Source organism: Dermacentor variabilis, chromosome 2, assembly GCF_050947875.1.
Source record: "Dermacentor variabilis isolate Ectoservices chromosome 2, ASM5094787v1, whole genome shotgun sequence".
Classification (NCBI taxonomy): domain Eukaryota; kingdom Metazoa; phylum Arthropoda; class Arachnida; order Ixodida; family Ixodidae; genus Dermacentor; species Dermacentor variabilis.
In genome coordinates this window covers 192,714,612-192,731,607 of record NC_134569.1, presented here as the reverse complement: position 1 = coordinate 192,731,607, position 16,996 = coordinate 192,714,612, and the positions used below count along the sequence as shown (strand labels likewise).

The 16,996-nt window shown below is 45.2% G+C and overlaps 1 protein-coding gene across 3 annotated transcripts in view; it reads left to right on the top strand.

The window, feature by feature from the left end:
- Positions 1 to 16,996, top strand: part of LOC142573014 (galactose-3-O-sulfotransferase 4-like) — a 162,466-nt gene that overhangs the window by 133,185 nt on the left and 12,285 nt on the right. For 2 of the 3 annotated variants that reach the window (XM_075682503.1, XM_075682502.1), the window contains one exon: positions 12,038 to 12,295. The exons of the other annotated variant lie outside the window; for it this stretch is intronic. In XM_075682503.1, coding sequence (XP_075538618.1) covers positions 12,038 to 12,295 — 258 coding nt within the window. The remainder of the gene's footprint in view (positions 1 to 12,037; positions 12,296 to 16,996) is intronic. 3 annotated transcript variants of the gene reach the window in all.

Here is a 16,996-nt window from a genome sequence, read left to right as displayed (position 1 = left end):
ATACGCCAAGCACTAAGTATTCATCCATATCCACGTAATATGCACCCCGAGCATGACAAAGGGCGGCGCGAAGCCCGGTTACGATGCATTGGCCGCATGCTCGCAAACATCCCGGAAACACACACTTTATACACGGACACATCACGCACTCAAGAGGGCTATACCTCGGTAGTCTTGGGTGACACCGAATCCCTGAGAGACTCTGCTGCAATGTGCGGAACAAATGCCGCTTATGGAGAAATTCTCGGTGTTGCTCTTGCAATTCGATACGCCATCCGTGTTCCTGAGGAAGTGTATATATTGACGGACTCGCAACAGGCATGCCGGGCGTTCCTATCAGGACATAGCATCCCGAGAGCGGCGCACCAAATTCTCAAACAGATCCCGCAAAATACACCAACCACACCTCCCCGCATCCACTTACTCTGGACCCTTGGTCATACCTCGCTGCCGGGTAACAAACACGCACATACGGTTGCCCCAGAAATTTCCCTCCGGGCGACTCGCCGTGGTGAGGCAACTACTTCAGAATGGGGATCCCTTGCTCCGTTACAAAGACATACTCCGTCATTATACACGCATTCGCCGCACCCACGCCGCACCACCGCCGTCCTTCTCGCGCGAAGGAAGCAGTGGCATTACATCAGTTACAAACCGCAACTTTTGCAAATCTTGTCTCTCTCAATAAATTCTACCCACAGTGTTATGCAGATCGTTGCCCTGGCTGTGGCAGCTCGCCCACAATCTTCCACGTCACGATTGAGTGCACTGCAAACCTCTTTCCTCCCTTGCCAACTCTCCTTTACCCCCTACGCAACAAAGAGCTGTGGGACGATGCCCCCCGCGACGGGCTTCCCGAATCCTCCGAGTTGTGACACAACGGGCTCGAAACATTGCCGAAATCATCTTAGGGACCCTGGACTGAGGGTTCCGCCCACACTGCTCTCGCCATTCAAATATTATTAATAAAGAGGTTTTAGTCTCTGCGCGTCACCCTCAACCAACCCGCCCAACTGTCAATTTTGGTATAGTAAAGTTTCTAACAGCAGCAGAAAGAATGTCCATATCCTATCGCCGTCGTCGGTTTGTTTCTGTTGTGCCAGACACGAATGGCGGTACATACGGAATTTCTGCCCTTAGAGAAAGACATTGGTCCATCTCGAAATGCTTTTTAGACACCAAACTATAATACGCAGCCAGATATTTGCTAAATTCTTCCCGTAACGAGGATTCCTGCAGTGCCTGAAATGTGCATTTTCTTTTGCGCCTCCTCCTCAGGTACCATTCTTCATCAGCTTTTACAAGCACTGATCGCGTATAATTTTCGTTTTTTTCTGGTAAAAACTGAATATATCGTTGCTAAACCTTGAATCTCCAAACTTATCTTTAGTAGGAATATATCTTTGTGAGCTGGCACTCCGTTCCGCGCCATTTATGATCGCCATCAACAGGACAACAAGACGATGACTGCGTGGAAAAAATATATTCTCGAATTCTTATAAGCCAGAGCTTTAGTGCCAAATTCACAACTGATTATGAAACACGTCGCTGTGTGGAGGGGGGGGGGGGGTCCGCTTAAATTTGCCTACCTGGGATTCTAACCGTCTACCCATTACGCAACACACGAGTGTTTTTCCCCTACGCTCCCATAAGAACAAAGCCATCGCGGTCATGATCGAACGCGTGACCTCTGGCTCTTAAGAGCAACACCGTAACCACGGAAATACTACGGTGAATGACAAGGAAAAGCCAACCGAAGGCACCACTTCCAGAAGAAAAAAATGTTGAGTGCGTCACAGTCACAAGTCACAGTTTCGCCCAAAAGCGAAAAGGATTCCTATAGCAAATTGTTATACAGCTTTATGAAGCACTGATAATTAATTGACTGTGTGAACTTCTAAACGTTCGTTCACGAACTAACTTACCAAGCATGGTGTCACGCGCGCACAAGGCAAAATGAGCATATATCACTCTATGACCGCCGACACTCGCTGGCGAAACGCTGGAATGAGGAAGCAGGTCAGCAGCAGCAAGCGAATTGACCTTCGTGCTGCCTCTCGCTTCATCGCGCACTAAGCGTCGAGAGCATAAACACAAGAACCTTTGAGCCCTCTCCGCACCTAGACTCTTCACTCATCGCAGTTCGCTTTCAAGATAGAGCCTCTGTGGCCTCGGCATAAGCCACCAGAATATAACTCAGTCTCCATCCTCGCGGCAACTTGCGCGCGAATGAAGATCGCTTTCAACAATGGCCCGCTCGTCGCGGCCGCTTCATACGCAGCAGCCGCAGTAGTAGGAAATACCACTCATTCTTACTCTCCTCCAGGAATCTTCCGCGCGACAGCGTGCTTCTTGCCCACTTTTCTCCCTTGCACGCGCCGCGATTGTACCGCCATCGACGGCTCACCATCGTATGCTCTCACTGGCACATGCAGCATACGATGCGCCGCGACAATGTTATCGTCATTGATCTTGACACAGAACATCACGGTGGCGGTAGAAATGCGTCTTGAGTGTCCCTATAATCGTGCGCGCAATAAAAGCCGTAACCGCTCGGGGCCCCTTGAAAGCGCATCGAGAGAACAGAAGCGGGGGTGCATTGCAGAATGTCACCCGCTGACAAAAGAAAGCGTCAGGCAAACATCGGCGCTGAGCCAGCGCACCTACGCGTGCAAAACGCTGAGAATTTTTCCCTCCCTTGCGGTACGCCCAGAGGTACATACACACTGGCCAAAGTTGGCATGTGGTTAATTGCAGAGCGGAATATACCTAGTGCATTCATTTCGCAGCTGGCTGAGGCTTTGGCGAGAGAGACATTCATTTAGATGCGGCACAAACACAGCGCATTTGTCGTTCAGCCTACTAAAGCGCCGTGTTATTGTTCTCGAGGAAAAAGTATGACGGGGTTCGATTCTGCTTTGCGTCGAAGAAACTTAAGAAATCATTTTCCTCATTGTTGAGGCGCACACACCTAATGGTACAAACCCGGTGCTCCAAGTCGGCTTGAAACACTTTATTGGACATCGGTACGTAGCCCGCCACGCATCTGCAGTGACCCATATCGGCGTGAGAGAGGTTTGTTGAGGTGCAGCACATGTGTACACATTGCCCCGTACTCAGCCAAACAAGTTTTATTTATTATATTTATTTATTTCAAAATACTGCAGGCAGCAATGCTGCCCAAGCAGGAGAGGTTTAAATCAAGTGCAATGACAAAGATTTAAGAAATGAATCTACATTTGCACAAGCAGCAACAGACGCTGGCAGACAATTTCACTCTTCAATTGTGAGCGGAAAAAAAGTTCGTACAAGTGTTGGTTTCGAACCCTGTTACCTCAGCATAGCCCGCCGATGCGTTATCCATTTGACCATGTATTATTACCTTGTAACTAAGGCGGGCGGGAAAAAGATTAGTTACAAACAATCGTACATAGAAAGAGAGATAATTATCCCACAGAAAGTCACCGAAGTACCCGAAGAATGCTAACGCATTGATATAGAGGCCTACGACTGACACTAAGACTTTACCAACGTCTCCAATTACTCGTCATGTGTTACCTTCCGGTAACCTAGGACGATAACATAAAAGAATGTATTCTTCAGGTCCAACAGAAATTGGAATTACTGAATACTGTTTCAATGTAACAGCGCTAAATATACACGAATACATAAGGGCATGGGCAGATTGCCATTGCATATTTATTGATTACCACTAACTGTAAACGAATAATCGCATATAATCACAGCCGTTCGCAAAAGCAGCGGGTGGTTGGGCCCATCCTTTTCATACCTAATAATTTCCCCCTAATTATTAAGTATGCTGCTTTTGCACACTTTCATTTTATGTAGGCACATCATAATAGCATCATAAATTCGTATTACGATAGTATGAATCTATTGTGAGTAAGAATTGCTTACACAAATTGGGGGGACAAAATAAAGCAAACGCATGAACACACGACCAAAATACCCCAAAATTTAGAAAAGACTGGATTTAGAAAATCGAGGCGATTTGCGTAGCAGAGGAAAGTCGCAAACCCCGACAAACGAGAGGTGAAGTTCGTTTCAACGTAGCTCATGGCTAAATCATCCGAGTTTGGTCACGAGCAAGGAAAAGACCAAGAACTCCTATGACTTGAAGTAGCTGATTTATTGATATGAGTAGTCGGACTGGGCTTATTTTGAAGTTTCCGGTAACTGAAGGTAAATTGAAGGCGACAAACTTGTCTGCCCTTTCTTTTGAAGTACGAATGTCAGATCACATAACTGTATGAATTGGCACCACGGGGGTAGCCGTGGCCGTTTAGCAACCTGAAGGAGCTCATCCGGAATCTCGTAATGACGACAGCATTCCTCATATCGACGAAAAAGAGGTCTAATCATGTTGGGGTTATTTATGTAGAGTAAGCTTGAGTCGCTCTGTGTGACAATGTTGTAGCATATGTGTTGTTGTGGTGAGGACTGGATTCTGAGTATGTAGGAAAAAGTTAGTAGCGCTTTGCGATGCTGTATAGGAGGCTCATCACATTAGGCGTATAAGCTCTGGAGATGTCATCTTCTATAAGCACAATTTTCCAGTCATAGTCCGAAGTTATAAACCGGATACGTTGATTGTAATGCGATTAGCACTCAAGTAGAGTAGAAACACCCCGTGGTCCTTAAATCACGTTTATTTAGCATCCATTTGGTGAATGTCAAACCATGGTACCTTGGGCTCTATGGGATATACTGCGGTATCGTCCCATTTTGGTATGGCACTTGCTTGCATAGGTCGTTCATGGGCACCTCGACATGATGATGACTGTGTGATGCCAGCGCACAGGCGACAACGGATTGGCAAAGACAGAATGACGTCATTAGAGCGACAAACCCGGTATGACAATGACGCCTTGATTACATTACGATGTTAGTTCCTAAATAATGGCGACGATATCCTGACGTGACGGCGACATGAGGGCAATGTGATGCTAACGAGTGTATGACGGTGCCGTATGACTATAACGGAATGAAGAGTCTATACTGTGAAATAACGACTACTAAGGTATGACGACGACGGTATGATAGCGGATGCATGATAATTACTGTTTGATGGTGACGCCATGGCTATGATAGCATGCCAACAGTGGCATAAGCACGATTGAATAACGCAAATTTATTAAAATGGAATGATGAACGAGGAACGATTTCGATGGATCGACAAAAGGCTGTTTCACATGGCGCGATTGGGGCGAAAGAAATCGTTCTGCCACGCACGTCGCCGAGCAATTTTCGCTGACAGCTTTCACATGTGTTGGCAGCAGCGCGATTTCCGTCGCAGTGAAGCACAAAGTTTCCCTCTGCTCACGAAGTATCCATGTCTAAATAGTTAAATAATCTCAATGTGGAAACTAGTCAAATATTCGAATTTTCCTATTATCATTCGATAATAGAGTAAGTACACCATTTTTAACGTTTAAAAGCGTTGAGTCTTTACGACAGCTTGCAGATGCGGTTAGTGAAATGCTGCACAACACCACTAGTATGAGCGTGCGGATTCTGCGGCGTCGGGGGGGAGGGGGGGGGGGGTTTGTATAGTACAATCCACTTTCTTTGCTACCATGGAAGCCACAGCTTTCTCCATGGAAGAGTGTTTGCTTTTGCAGAAGAACAAGCTACTATTGAGTGGGCATGTATAAGCAGCTTGCACAATTTGAAGCGATGAAGAGGTTGACGACGGTAGCGATCGAGTGGGTACGGGCCTTATGTTGAAGCGGCGTCCTTTTCCCGACCTGGATAGCGTGGAGCGTCTCCTTTTAAACGAATTCTGTAAGCGGAAGAAAAAAACATGTTTATGAAGCTTCTAAGCCGCAGGTACTGGTGGGTACACCATATTAAAACATAACTAAAATTGGCGCACAATAGTCATCCGCAGAGCTACAAACGCCCGGTGAAAGAGGAAAATGCCTATTTGTACGGCGCTTTGCTTCGCCACATCTTGTCCCTTCCACATCGCGCCGATCGCTGCAACTCAGCGACGGTGCGACTAACTTGTTGGAATCTAGTCGCGGAGAACCCACAACGTCGCGGCGGGCGCTGAGCGACGGAATGCGCTGTGTCACTGGCTGAAAATCGCGCCATGTAAAGGAAACTATAGGCGTTTAACGACGACGGCATGAGGGCTATGAAATTAAGTTACTGAAGTGATAACCATGGTAGAATGACAGCGTGAGGACGAAGGCATGACGTTAATATTATAACGGAAATTCTCTGCCGACGCCAGCGTGACAGCAGTTGGATTTGGAAGACAGAATGATGACGATGGACGACAGCATCATGACGATGGCATGCGAGCTACTGCATGTGGTCGACTCTATAACGACGACGCAAGACGACCATAACATGAAGATGATGGCATTAAGACAATCGGGTTACTAGTAGTGTATAATGGCAATAGCGTAAGGATTAACGCATGACAGGAATGGCGTAACCACAGCTCCCAGGTAGCACAAAAGAGATACGTAACGTTTTCGTAGCGTTTATCCAAGACGATAAAAACGGGTTAAAGAAGACACGAATGAGAGAACTTCGGCGGGAAAACGTCGGATATCTCCGCTAATGTCCGGCTTAATTGCTTTCTTGAGACGATCTAGAACAGGTCTGCAAGACGTATTCGAAAAGCTGGTCTAGAAATAGGATTGGGAAAGACACAAGTAATCCCTTTGCCAAAACTATTCGTAACCAATTTCTAAACGTTTTTAGGACGTTATCAAAAAGCTGGTCTAGAAGCGGTCTTGAAAGGTTTACGATCATCTGAAGCTAATTTTCGCGGGTGACGGGCGCGATGAGACATCGTTGTTCAAAACACGCGTTTAGTTTCGCCTCACGCGACTGGCCTATGCCGCGCAGATGTCGTCAGCCGCACCCGTTGGCACGGCCTAGGCCAATCGCGTTAGGTGAAACTGATCGGGTGTTTCGAACAACGATCTCCAATCACGCCCCAGATGAGTAGAAGCGTCCGTGTTGACTGTAAGAGCCATGGCGCAGTGCCAAGCACTGTTCCCCGCATGGCCGGCGCATCGTCTACCAAGTCGCACGAAAATGAGCCTGTTAGGAATAATAAATCCTTAATACCGCCTTTAGTTAGCTACGATGCTTACAACCACAATGGGAATGACATCCTGCAAAGAACAAATGGCCACGTCTTGGCAGGTGGCCAGAGTGGCAGGTGGCAAGAGTGCATGAAATGAGAACATTGTGACAAAGCAAAAACACTTTATTAAAATGTAATGCTTATGCAAGGTTCGAACAAACGGTGTGAGAAATGCAAATAGAAGTAAAAGTACATCAACAATGACAAAAGTCGCAGAAAAGATTCGTAATGAACTCGAAAGTGAACATTCACTAGCACATAAAATTCCAAGTACACATGCAAAAATGAACAGAAAAACCTGGAGTGTACTAAAGTGTCTAATTTATCATAGTAAAGTGCGCGTGCTATTAGATGGACTAGAGTTATGCAGAAGTGACATCGGAGCGAATGGAAGAAGTAGACTGAAAAATGCAAGAGTATGAATTGCATGGTAACTGCCTCCAAGCAATGTTACCAATCATCTAGAAGCTTGAAAAGAGCACAAAAAGAAATACCACCGCATACCATCATAAAACAATCCTGTGACAGAAATAAAAAAAAATGGGAACAATGCAAAATTGGAAATATTGCCTTTAGGATATATCAAAGAAGGTAATGGCGAGAAAAAAATAACCATACAACAAAAAAAGCAATCAAGTGAAATTAGTACAGAATACTTAAACGGGGGATTCAGTGTAACAATTAAGTGAACACTAGTGTAGTACAGCGAACGATGAGACAGTAATGCTGCATCTTGCCACTCCAGAACGTGAGAAATGAATATGCAAGCCTCATATTAGAAACTTACATAAACATGGAAATAAACTGGAATGCACTGGAAGCTGCATTTGTGTAACAAAGGAAGCAATGGTCATAATAAATAGTAAGTGTTTTATCTAAAAAGCCCTTTACAAGCGGCAAAGTTGTACCTCTCTGGCAAAAACAAAGTTGCAACGAATAATTTGCAAGCCAGCAAATACAATAATTAGCATACTGACATGTCCCACTTTGCGCACATCTCCAGTCTCCTAAAGTAAAAAAAAAGCGTTCTGAATGAGAAAAACGTTTAACACATGTAGCCCAGAGCAAATTCTTTGCCAGTTCACTCACACTTTCACATCCAAAAACATTTGCCACAAAGTCCAGGCACAGTTCCACTGATGTTTACCAATTCACCCCCACTTTCACGTCCAAAAATATTTGGCACACAGTCCAGGCAGAGCTTCATAGATAAACAGCTTGAGAGCACCCTACTGATTATTGTGCAGTCCCGCTGCTGGAAATAGAACTGCCGCACATGCTGGTAGTGGTTTCAATCTAGACACACTTGCTGCCCTGGACAGGTATGTTCAGATATCTGCACTGGTGCTCTATTTTGTCGAAGTAGACACATTGATGCACTACGCTGGTAATTGAAATGTTTTGAATGCACAAATATTGGCTTTGATCACCAGAAAGACTTGCCCACATACCACCACTGGCATATATATGCACTTGCTCTTCACTCAGTAGCATTGAACTTAAAGTGTTCCCTATGTGGGAGCCATGTGTAAAACCGGTGTCACACGACCACTCTCGATCGCGATCAAACCCGATCCGGATCGAAATTATCGATGCGACTGGCTCACTCTCGTCGCTTGCGCAGAGGAGCCATCACGACCGAGAAATTCGATTTGTAACGGACTGGATAGCGGCTAAAAGAGCCCCGTGTGAAACCGGTACCAAATAATGCACAGACGTACGCTAGGAAAATGTGTTGCACAAGGACAAAGAACTGCGACATGCCCTGTTGTGCGAAGCGCGCGAACAGAACACATGTATATATATATTTAAAAAAACTGCGAGAGCGCTTCGCGAACTCCATGCGCACACATGGCACCCGCACGAACTCGGCAGGCCGCCGTAAACCGTGAAGGGCGCACAGCGTACATTCCGACACATTTCCCAAACTGCAAACAATCGTACTACCTAAAGCATACAAGTTATTTTATACCAAGGGCATACTCGACTCACGTATGCAGTATGCACAAGCGAGTTATGCAGCGTACATACTGTATCCATTCGCCAAATAGTAAAATTGATAACAAGCACAAAGCTACAAGGGACTCAATACATTACTACCATTTGAGGCGTCAAATAAAATCGAATTTGGCCGTTTCATATATTGGACACAATATATGGACACATGTGGTACACGGTAATACCATGAAATACCCATCACGTGGGTAAAGGGGGCGAAAACACAATCGAGAACCTGAAGCGCAAACGATAAAAGCACGGTATGGTGCACGCAAAATTCTGTCAGTGCGCTGTAGCGCGAGGGAAGAAAATAGGGTGAGCACTTGACCTCACCTTTTGGGATACCGCACTAGTAGTGAATCATTAAAAAAAAGCCTGCTTGAACCAGTTCCCTTGTCTGCAACACTCTTGCTAAACGGGAGACTAAAATACCACGATGATGGCTCTATTGCGGAGATCGGCAAGGTGCGCACAGACAGAAATTTTGCCGCCTTTCTTTGCATTCTGCAAAATGCTTTCTTGTTAGGATCACGCATAGCGGCCGACCCCGACGCTAGGGACACAGGCACGATTTCGTCCCTCTATCTTTCGTCCTTATACTGCCCTTAACGCCTTAATTACAGCGTCAGTGAAAAGGCGCCTCACATAACATGACAGTGAACTTGAAGAGCTGATTAGTGCCCTCCACTCCGCGCTCTCCAATTGAAAACACTACTGATTTCCAAATTAATCTACACAAACAGATCGCACAACCCAAACTAATCACAGAACGTCGTTTTCTTGACGGCAAAACCCTGCAACACTTACATGACAAAGGGCAGCGGCAGCACATTCAGAACAGCCGCTATCATACCACAGCGCAATGCAAGTGCGATAACGTTATTATGCCCGGCTCAAACTGATCGCACAACCCAAACTAATCACAGAATGTCGTTTTCTTGACAGCAAAGCACTGCAACACTTACATGACAAAGGGCAGCGGCAGCACATTCAGAACAGTCGCAAACAGACCATAGTGCCATGCGAGTGCGATAACGTAACTATGCCCGGCTTCACGAATAACGTGGCCGCCTTGATCAAATAACAATTGAAAACACTACTGATTTCCAAATTAAAACCACACAAACATATCGCACAACCCAAACTGATCACAGAATATCGTTTTCTTGACAGCAAAACACTGCAACACTTACATAGCAAAGGGCAGCGGCAGCACGTTCAGAACAGGCGCAAACACACCACAGCGCAATGCGAGTGCGGTGACGTGACGACGCCATGACGACGCGACTATGCCCCGGCTCGCCCGGCTGCCCGGCATCACGAATCACGTGGCCACCTTGGTCACATGATTTGACGACGGTATCGCCACCTTGCGCAAGGTTGGATCGCGTTGATAGGTTGTTGAATATTGTAGAAGCCGCTAAAGAGGCTGACGCGCCGTGGCATGGCGGTGGCGTTTTGAGTCGTTTGCAAAACGTATTCACCCCTCGTTTTTAAGCTGTCTGGCTTCCAACGTTATCAAAACGTATTCACCCCTCGTTTTTAAGCTATCTTGTTTGGAACGTCTTTGATGCGTCGATTTTGGTCAAAAATCCTTTTCAGACGTTGAATCCCTTAATACGACGTTTTCAAGACTGTGTGCTACCTGGGCTGTACCATGAAACCTCTATGACGATGATGGCTTGATGATGATGGCATGACAAGAGTCGGCTGACGAAGCTAGAGCGGTGACGTTGTCACGACTGCGATGGCACGGCAGCAAATGTATGGTACTACATGCGGGGTAGGGATTGTCTCGCAACAATAGAATGTAGAAGACGGCAGGGCAACGGCACGATATTCACCGTTGAATGACCGCAATGAGCTTCTAATAGAATTACGAAGGAGGAGTGATGTCGAAGGAACCACGAAGGCGGTTCGGCAACGAGGGCAGGAAGACAATGGGGCGACTTTATTCAAATTTTAACGACAGTAAAATGTCAGCTTGACAGCGACTGCGTGACGACGATGGCATGACGAGATTCAGCGGGGGAAGTTAGAATGAAAACAATAAAACGACACTACCCCCATCATTACGATGGTATGGAAACTCGCGCATGACGTCGACACAAAGAGGACGATGGTATGCAAATCGTATAAGTACATGGGATGACCATGACTGTTTAATAACAATACCTTGACGACGACTGTATCCCAGAGCATATATGAAGACGATACGTTACGATGACGGAATGACAATAATAGGGTGACGATTCGGGAGTGACTACAATGGAAAGGAAATGACAGCATCACGACAGTGGTGTGACAGCTACTCCATGACTATGACAACGATAGTGTGACTAAAACAGCATGACGGGAGCCGATGCTAACGGGGGAATGACGACCATGCAATGACAACAGCATCATGACCAGGAAGGCATACCTAGGGGCCCGAGCTCTTAGGCAGCTTGGGCTACTGGGTCCTTTTAGAAGGCATGACGACGATGGCACGAGTCAGATCGTGCAACTCGAATGACAACTGTGAAGTGACCACGTCGCCATTACGATCACGAACACACACCTATTTGCCTTAGCTGGTCGAAAATTTGAGTAAATGTCTAGGCGTAAGAGCATTGGTAAAGAGATAGATAGATAGATAGATAGATAGATAGATAGATAGATTGATAGATTGATAGATAGATAGATAGATAGATAGATAGATAGATAGATAGATAGATAGATAGATAGATAGATAGATAGATAGATAGATAGATAGATAGATAGATAGATAGATAGAAAACGGCTGAAGTTAATAGCACAAACATAAGTCTAGCGAAGATGGGTCGGAAGTAGCTATTTTTTTACAGTTATCGTATGGGCTGTGATACAGCCGCTGGTGTGTTCACGTCCACGTTAACATTATTTTTGCAGAGTGTATACCGGCATCTCCTAAGTTCCCGGCTGGCGGCTCAGATACGTTGGCTGAATTCGGCTGATGTGCATTTGTACGAGCACTTCGCTCGCCGGTTCGAGCTACGGGTGCGCCAATTCGGACAGGAGCGAATGGCCAAGGAGCTGCATTTGCTTCAGGAGCGCACGCGCTATTGGTACGAACGCTGCGTCAAGGACGCCAAGCAACCGGAAAAAAGCTGGCCTACTTCTCAACGAAAGTTCTGGACTAGCCATAAGGTAACAACTGAGTTTCACATCCCATGCATGTGTATGTATGTGAGCAATTCACAAGCAGGTCCATTCTAATGGTCCCCTCCAAATGAGGACAAATATATATCGAGAGAGGTATTGTACTTAGCGAAGTAAAATCGAGCGGGGATGTTGTTAAAGTCGAAGGTGACGTTCATGCGCATATATTTCTGCTTGCGCTCACGTTAAAATCATCGACATACTTTTTTGCTGAATCAAAGAACGCGAGATTATGCCATGCTTCCATCAAACATATTATACATGCCATCGTCATTGCCCTCGCGTAAGTGACATTCAGTCTGATATGCGCAATGAAAACAACACAAGAAATTACAAATTTGTTACACTGTATATTTTGCTCATTTGCAATAGATTGCATCATAATCATAATATTTTATACCGCGAATATGTTCATGAAGCGACAATAGATTTCGCATACCTTCATCAGCCTGATTATCACTCAGCAAATCAAATTCAAGGATAGATTTCCTCCATTTACGGTTTATATAGCGAAAAAGATCTCGACAGAACTCATGTCACGATGTCTGTCGACGGAATACGAGTAGCATACGAGCAATGCAGCGCCGAACCATATTCCTGAAGTGACGTTTAATTAACGCATGTAATGGTCATTCTGAGACATTTGTTGCTTCAGCTGTATGCCACATACTTCGATATATGCCTATGTTTTATGACAGTGAATTGCAAAAGTCACCCGTGAGCATGGTGTCATGACAATGACTGCATGACTCCGAAGTAGACACGATGCAATTACGCAGAAGGAATAATGATATCGATGGGACCACAAAGGCAGCATAACGACGACGGTGAGATGGCAATGAAGTGTATATTCCTAAATTATAACAATATTGTAACGACAACACGAGGACAGGGAGCTGACAACAAAAGTATGATGAGAAATGCTTAAAGGGACACTAAAGGCAAATACTAAGTCCACGCGGACTGTTTAAATACCGTTTCAGAAACCTTACACCGCTTGTTTCGTGCCAAGAAAAGACTTAGTTTACGAGAAAATTTTATCTGAGGGTCCGAATACCTTTTTTGAAATTCAAATCTGCCAAAGTTTCAGTACGGTCTATTTGGTATTCCATGGAACATATTTCATATTCATATTCATTTCCTTTCACATATTTCCATGAAACATATTTCATGGTATACCGAGGAACTTGTCTTCGTCGTTCTTTTTTGTCCCTTGTCTATGTATACGCTGTAAGTGATGATTGATATCAAATATCCCGCCACCAAACCGAGGGAGCGGTGACGTTGCATACGCCATCACCGCTCTGTGTTGCCCTCGGTGAGTGAAACGGCTCCCGACAGACGGCGGAATCGAGCCAAAACAGAGCGGCGCAATCGCGGTGCAGCTGCTTTTTGGTCAAACGGCGTAGACGATTCGGGCATCCCTCGACATCGCATGGAAGTTGAATTCTCTACTACTTTCAGTTTGTGCGAGTTTCGCGAGCCAGCAAAGCCAGCGCAGCACTACGCGATCAGCAGAGTACAGAAACGCGAAAGCGTAGGCGGCGCATAGTCGAGGGAAAACGATACCTTTCTACCAACCTTGTCGTTGTCAACGGTAATTTCACAGTTCTTTTTTCTAAACATGAAATGGAAGTACAAAAGTAGCATTTTTTTATCTCATAATAAATATGGGGGTATTTTCACAACGAGTTGTTGAGTACTAGTAATAGAATTTAACTGCGGAGTGCTTTCGTCGTCGGGCAAGTGCTTAAATGTCTCTGGGGAGTCTCTTAATGATGTTCTGCATTTATGTCTATTTCTCGGTTATTAAGCCTTTGTTCGCAATAAAAATGACGCCTTAGCGGTTGTCGAGCACTAATCTATCACTTCAGCTTGTCTTAGTATTTGCCTTGAGCGTCCCTTTCTAGAACGTGGAGTGACGACAGTGGTCCGACCGTGTCCGCATGACAACACCGGTAGCACAAAGGATGGATGATAGCGCATTTCTGACGATCACGCAATGACGACGATGGCATGACAACGGCAGCATATTAACGATTGAAAGGCGACAACATGATAACAATACATTTACAAACAATGAATGACGTCGACGAACAGACGAAGATGGTATGGCGACGACGGGTTGATGACAATGGGACGGCCTCACTGAACCGATGACGATAGTGTAGCGACAGCATGAGAACAATGTCATGATTATAGCGACATGACAACGACTCTGTGATGAAGATGGTTCGCGACGACGTTATGTCGGAGTGCGAGGTCAAAATCTCAGTGACAATGGTGTAATGAGCCCAACGGCATTATGGCGATGGTTTGAGAACCAGTGCCCGATGACGACATTAGTTTGACGAGACAATGACGACGATGGCGTGACAACCATTTGAGGGCAATGTGATGACGACGAGTGTATTATGACAATAGCGGAACGATGACTCAGGACACCTCTATGACAACAGTAGCATAGTATCAAAGGCATCAGAATAGTCCAATAACGACGCTGTTGTGACGACCATGGTATGACAATGACGGCCTTACAACGGATACATGATAGCAATTGTCTGATAATGACAGCAGGTCAAGGGAAGCCTAGTTGAATGGATGGCGGCACGATTAAATCAATTTTGAATTATGGTAGGTAGGACTTAATAAAATAACGAAGGATGATTTACGTTGTGGGATCGACGAAGGCGGTATGACGATGGCATGGCGACAAGGCACTAATGTTATTGAAACTATGACAATAATAAGAAGATAGCCTAACGACGCTGGTACGACGACAGTCGTATGATGAAGCTGGAATGACGACGATGCCACAAACATACCTTGTGACCCAAGAAATTAGACAATTTATGCCACTAAGTCCGAGCAAAATGCATGAAGATGACAGCATGAGGAAACTTAAAAGTGTGATGGTTTGGGCTTGTGTGTTTTCCATTTTAGGTTGTGTTGTACACCTCGAAGCACGGACAAAGGACGCAAGAAAAACGAGCAGAAGCGCTTATTGCCAACTGAAATTTTATTGCCTAGTGCAAGGTATTATATATAAAGAACGAAGGTATATCTACATAAAAATACATATTTTATATTTTTTATTTTTGCGCATATATTTTTTATGTAGTTTTCCCTCTGTTTTTTATATATAACAGCTTGCACCAGGCAATAAAATTTCAGTTGGCAGCGAGAGCTTGTCCTCGTTTTTCTTGCGTCCTCTGTGCATAGTTCGCGCTTTACCACACAATCTAGCATAAGGATAGTCAGATCACGAAGATGGGGTGCGATTGAATGACCACGACGGCAAGGGCGTCCCGATGGCGGTGTGGCAAAGAATCGATGGCCACAGTGTGATGACGGCGGTGTGACGACAAAGGCATGACGAAAGTCGGATGGCATAGCTGGAATAAAGACGGTGCAATGACCGTGATGGCATCATGACCAGAAGCCCATACCTAGTGCTCCAAGCTATTAGACAGATTGGGCCATTGAGTGCTGAGTAGAAGGCCGGAAGACGACGGAATCACATCAATAGAGGCAGCGGTGGAGAGACAGCTGCAGGATCATGGCCAGGAGCACCTAGTAGCCTAATAGCTCACCTAGTCATCATCATCATCACCATCATCAGCCTGGTTAGGCCCACTGCAGAGCAAAGGCCTCTCCCATACTTTTCGAACTGCCCCGGTCATGTACTAATTGTGGCCATGTTGTCCCTGCAAACTTCTTAATCTCATCCGCCCAACTAACTTTCTGCCGCCCTCTGCTACGCTTCCCTTCCCTTGGAATCCAGCCCGTAACCCTTAATAACCATCGCTTATCTTCCCTCCTCATTAAATATCCTGCCGAAGCCCATTTCTTTTTCTTGATTTCAAGTAAGGTATAATTAACTCGCGTTTGTTCCCGCACCCCAATCTACTCTTTTCTTATCCCTTAACGTTACACGTATCATTCTTCTTTCCTTAGCTCGTTGCGTCGTTCTCAATTTCAGTAGAACCTTTTTCGTAAGTCTCCAGGTTTCTGCCCTGTACGTGAGTACTGGTAAGACAGAGCTGTTATATACTTTTCTCATGAGGGAAAATGGCAACCTGCTGTTCATGATCTGAGAATGCCTGTTAAACGCACCCCAGCCCATTCTTATTCTTCTGATGATTTCAGTCTCATGATCCGGATCCGCAGTCACTACCTGTCCTAAGTAGATGTATTCCCTTACCACTTCCAGTACCTCGCTTCCTATTGTAAACTGCTGCTCTCTTCCGAGACTGTCAAACATTAATTTAATTTTCTTCAGATTAATTTTTAGAAGCACCCTTCGGCTTTGCCTCTCCAGGTCAGTGAGCATGCACCGCCTTACCTACTAGTTCATGCAAAAGACAAATTGGGTCACTGACTCGGCATTGCAGAATAGATAGATAGATAGATAGATAGATAGATAGATAGATAGATAGATAGATAGATAGATAGATAGATAGATAGATAGATAGATAGATAGATAGATAGATAGATAGATAGATAGATAGATAGATAGATAGATAGATAGATAGATAGGCTGAAACATTTATATAATTTTATTCGTTTTAAAATATTGTCTAGTACAGCCATACCTAGACGCTCTTTCTCTTGCATTAAAATACGTTTTATACACAGTGCAATTAACCGATTCCATTTTCGCAGTGATTCTAGCGGTGTATTTACAGT